This window comes from Lotus japonicus, chromosome 4 (genome assembly GCF_012489685.1).
Source record: "Lotus japonicus ecotype B-129 chromosome 4, LjGifu_v1.2".
Lineage (NCBI taxonomy): Eukaryota > Viridiplantae > Streptophyta > Magnoliopsida > Fabales > Fabaceae > Lotus > Lotus japonicus.
This window is the reverse complement of record NC_080044.1, coordinates 55,256,232-55,261,164: the sequence shown is the minus strand read 5'-3', so window position 1 is coordinate 55,261,164 and position 4,933 is coordinate 55,256,232. Positions and strand designations below refer to the sequence as shown.

The 4,933-nt window shown below is 38.5% G+C and overlaps 1 protein-coding gene across 1 annotated transcript; it reads left to right on the top strand.

Moving 5' to 3' along the window:
• The first annotated feature begins 941 nt into the window (after window positions 1–941).
• LOC130712997 (uncharacterized) lies at window positions 942–1,707 on the top strand. The gene is made up of 2 exons (XM_057562804.1): window positions 942–950; window positions 1,015–1,707. Exons 1-2 carry the CDS (start codon window positions 942–944, stop codon window positions 1,705–1,707), a joined length of 702 nt encoding a protein of 233 aa, XP_057418787.1.
• Window positions 1,708–4,933: the final 3,226 nt, after the last annotated feature.

Here is a 4,933-nt window from a genome sequence, read left to right as displayed (position 1 = left end):
GGTGTCTCTAAGTGTTTGTTACTATTAAGGTGTTTGTTACTCTTTTTCCTTCCCTAGGGTTTTTCCCACTGGGTTTTTCCTAGGGAGATTTTAATGAGGCTCTCTCATAAGTTCTTTATACACCAAAATATTGTAGGATTTGAAGGTTTATCCTCTTATATTTCCCATTCTACATGAGAGGAATGTTCTCATGAGCGTTTCATCTATCATCAATAAAATCACTTTTGTTCTAAAAAAAAAAATACAATATAAAAGAACTAGGATGGGTTTCAAGAATTTTTCCAAGAATAAAATAATTCAAAATGAAAATGTTAATTCCACTTTTGGAAACTTTGGAATGGCTTAATTGATACTAGATATTTTATTGAAGGGTAAGCATGTAATAAGCCATCTAATTAATTTTATTTTTGATTTCTTTTAATCTACAATATATCTAACATTAATCTTCGGCTCAAATTTTGATCCCACTACCTACCTCTACACCAATCAGGTTTTAGCATATTAAAAATTAAAAAAAAATGATAAACTATGATTATTTCCACCACATAATTAGCTAATTAAAGGTAACATTCGATGGTGCTCTTTAATACTGATCAGATCTTTTGGGTTGAACATACGTGATATTCATTAGTGCCTTTCAATCTTCTATTTTGTAATTCTTTAATAAAACCTTGAAAATATTTTGCCTCCCATATTGTCCAATTAAAAAAAAAAGATCCTTCCATTGCGACGTCTCCCTTGCCTACAAAGCTGTGGCAAAGTTTTTGGAACACAACAGCCCTCCCGAGGTGCAAAGATCTTGCTTGGCGTGTTTGCTGTTCACTCCTTCCTGTCCGTGATTCTTTATGGCGGAAAGGTGTGAACATTGATCCATCTTGCCCTCTATGTGGCTATGAGTCGGAAACTGTAAGCCATCTTTGGTTGCACTGTCCAGTTTCTAAATGTTTTTGGTTTGCTCACCCGCTAGCTTTGCGTTTGGATAATTTTTCTACTGTTACAGATTTTCTATTACAGTTCTTGGTGGATGTTGATAGTGATGCCGTGGCGAGCTGGAAAACGGCCTCCTATGCGTTATGGGAAGCCCGTAACAAGCTCATCTTCCAGGAGGTTCCCTTCCGTTGTGAGGCTGCCATCCAGCGGGCAGCTTCGATGTCGCAGGTGGATACTTCGATGGTGGTTCGTGATCTTCATGGCCCGGTGCGTGACGCGATTTGGAGGCGACCACCGCGAGGAGTCTTCAAGGTTAATTTTGATGGATCTTGGAAAGCAGATGCAGTTTCTGGCATGGGGATGGTGGCCAGGAATCATGACGGGTTGGTCCTTGCTGCTGCGGCGGAGGTTGTGGAGCGGCCCTCTACAGTGGTGGAGGCTGAGGCCTTAGCCTTCCGGTGGGCGATTGGGTTGGCTATTAACCTTGGGTTCAGACGGGTTTGCTTTGAAACGGATTGTCTCACTCTCTTTCAAATGTGGAAGAAGCCTCCGGACGGGAGGAACTACTTAGCTACTATTTTTAGTGATTGCTTTCAGTTGTGTCGTTCTTTAGATTTTGTGTCTGTTGTCTTTGTTCGTCGTTCAGGCAATGTTGTTGCAGACTTTTTGGCCAGGAATGCCGCCTCATATGCCGGTTTAGTGTGGATTGAGGAGGTACCGCCTGAAGTCGATGTTTTTGTAACCGCAGACCTTTTGGCTTCTATGCCCCCTATTTAATTGGTAGCAGGTTCTTTTCAAAAAAAAAAAAAAAAAAGATAAATTAAGAGGCATAATTCATGAGAGGCTGTCGTCCACATTAAGTCTAGAAAGAATAATTGAAAATCATTAAGTCTTAATATTCTCAATACTTATTAAATTATTAGAATTCAATTTTTATAAATATTATCAACACCAATTTCTCCTATAAATAGCTCAACAATTTCTCCTATCAACACCAATTCAAACAACTCACGTTCACAATCCACTCTTATAATGGCTCCTGTGTATGATAAGACCGTCAGTCTCAATCCAATTAGAGATAATTGGAATGTTCTTGCCAGGGTTATAAGGTTATGGAGCATTCGTGAAGGAGGGCGGGTTACTAGAATAGATATGATATTGATGGATGATCAGGTATTATTTAAGGCTTTTACAATCGGTTAATTTAAAGAAATATACCTGTTTTGTAACTTACTGATTTCTGTATTATTTTTTTCAAATCTTTAGGGTTCCAGAATTCAAGCAACTGTTAATAAACATCTGACCTCAAAATATGAAAGTCTTATCAGGGAGGGTGTTGTGTATGCAATCATGAACTTTACTCTCGCTAACAATGCTGGAGGTTTTAGGGTTGCGAATCATGAATACAAAATAACTATTCAGGGTGGGACTATTGCACTATTGCAATCTGATTCTTTGGTTCCACCTACAATATGGAATTTTGTCAAATATGATGATGTTTTAGGTGGTGTTCTGGATGACTCATTCTTAGTAGGTAATGATTTCTAAACTGTTCACACTTCAATAAGTTTAAGTTTTTTACATTAGTAATATTACTCAGAATATCTGTTGTACATTATTTTTCTCAGATGTAATTGGGCTATTGAGTCGTATTGGTGAGCAGTGTAACTTTGATGGTGGAAAAAAGATGAAACAGATTGTGCTTAATAACTTTGGGTACTTGATAATTGATTTATTTTATTTTAGTGTCTATCTACTTAATTTGTTTTGATATATATTGGACTGGGCGAGACCCCAGGGTCCCTCGCCCAGGGGACTCAGCCTTAGGCGCGGAACATGCTTGGACCTTGGGCCGCTCTCCCCAAGGCCCAACCGGCCCATTTAGACAGATTAAAGGCACGAAGACCCAACCCCAAATCTATAAATAGGGGACGATCACCAATTGTAAAGGACTCTTGGCTCATTTGGCAATAACAATATTGAAATTCAGTTATATTTTCTCTCTCTAAGCAGTTAAGAGCTCATCTCTCTAAAATCTCCGATCACATTCCACACACTCTTGGCACTATGCCTTGACTCTATGTTCTTGGCGAGAACATTGGCGCCGTCTGTGGGGAATGGTAGATTTCTTTTCCCGGACTACGTGGATCGCGATTCAGAAGAGTGGAGCTTGTTCTTCTAAGCGATTGTTCTCGAGTTTTTTTTGGAGATTGTGATCCAGAGGAAGATTCTTTGATTTTCCATACAGTTTCTTCCGTTTCCAAGTTTTTCCGGAGAGATTCTCCAATTTCGATGGAAACACGTCGCAGACGAGGTGATGACGATCCAGAGCATCGACATGTTTCGCCGACGCGTCGCGTCAGAGGCAGGCCGCGACGTGCGCAGGTTCAACGAGAGGAGACGGATCAGGTGACTCCTCCTGCTCCGCCTCTGTTGGTAAATCCGCAAGTGTACGAATCCACCCAGTTTTAATTATCGAACCACAGGGATTGTGAGTGACTAAATTCAGCTTAAGCCTTGAGAATGAAGGTTTGTTTTATTGAAACAAAGAGATATGTTGAAGTAGTAATAAGGAAAAAGGAAAATAAAAAGACAATTCAGAAAATAACATGCTTTGGGTTCTTGTTCAACTAGTCAATTTAAGCACATAATTCTATGCACATGTTCTCATGGATCTCTCCTTGATGATATAGCCTAGTTACTCACTTATTGATTCCTCACATAAGCAATTCTCTCATACTAAAAGCTAAGCTCAATTCCTTGTGTACTTAGTCATTTATATGAGGTTTTAGATCATGCAATTTCAGGCCATCAAACACCAACCCTTTCTCTATTCATAGTAGCAAGTATAGAAGGGGTAATCCTAAATCGGTTCCCCAATCCATAACAAACTTCCGTTCTGATTATAGAATAGTATAAAGCAAGCATGCATACAAGCTTAGATTGAAATTCAGAAAATGGGATTCAAGGGAAGAAGAAGAACATGTGGGAAAGAACTTAAGATTATAACTTAAACATGAAAAGTCTTACATGAAAACCAAAGCATAAGAAGAGAGATTAGTCAAGCATGGCAAGAGCCATGCTTGGCTAAGAACCTGAATTACAAGCTTGGAAACCCTCTCACTCTCCTAGATGCTCCTCTACCTCTGAGTTTATGTAAAAATGAAAGTAGTATCCAAGATTCCAAAAGAAAATGACTAAAATCCTATTTATAGGCAAAAATCACGAGTTTGGGCTGTTCCGGGCGCTCAAGCGCCAATTCAGAGCGCCTGAGCGCCAATTGTTGAAAGATTTTTTACCACTCTACGTTTGAATCTCTCAAGACTCAATTGTAGTATAGTAAAGGGTTTTGTCGTATCCACAGGGAGGTGTAACACTATGTCGTTCAATAGTTGACAAACTTAAATGATGGATTCATAAGAGATTGATTGTTTATACATGAAACTAAATGAAAAGCAAATAAACTAACAGAGAAACAACAGATATGAGGAATTGTTGGGATTAGACTTCATTGTTTGACCTTTTTGCATTCTAGTGATTCAAATACATAACATGTTCAAGCATATGATTCATCTACACCAATTCAACCCTACGTCATCGATGTCTCGCATGAGTGGATATCAATAACTCTCTAATCCTAAACATTGATGTCTCACATGATTAAGAAAGAAAGTTATCATGAAGTTTGGGTGTTTAGTGACTAACAAACCTAACTCTATGTCTAGCAATTAAGATTATTAGGTGATTAACTCTAGTTCGGACTCAAACGTTGTAGCTTCCGCTCACAAGTCGAATCAAACAAAATACCATAGGTGATCAATCTAAGATATAGCATGAAGATCAAGAGAAAACCACTAAATCAACAACTAGAAACATGCTTTATATTGAAGAGAATCACATAGAGAGCATAGGTATCATACAACTACATCAAATCCCAACAAAAGAGAAATTAGCTATCCATTTTCATGGGAAAATGGATGGCTTTACAAATAAAGAAGAAGAA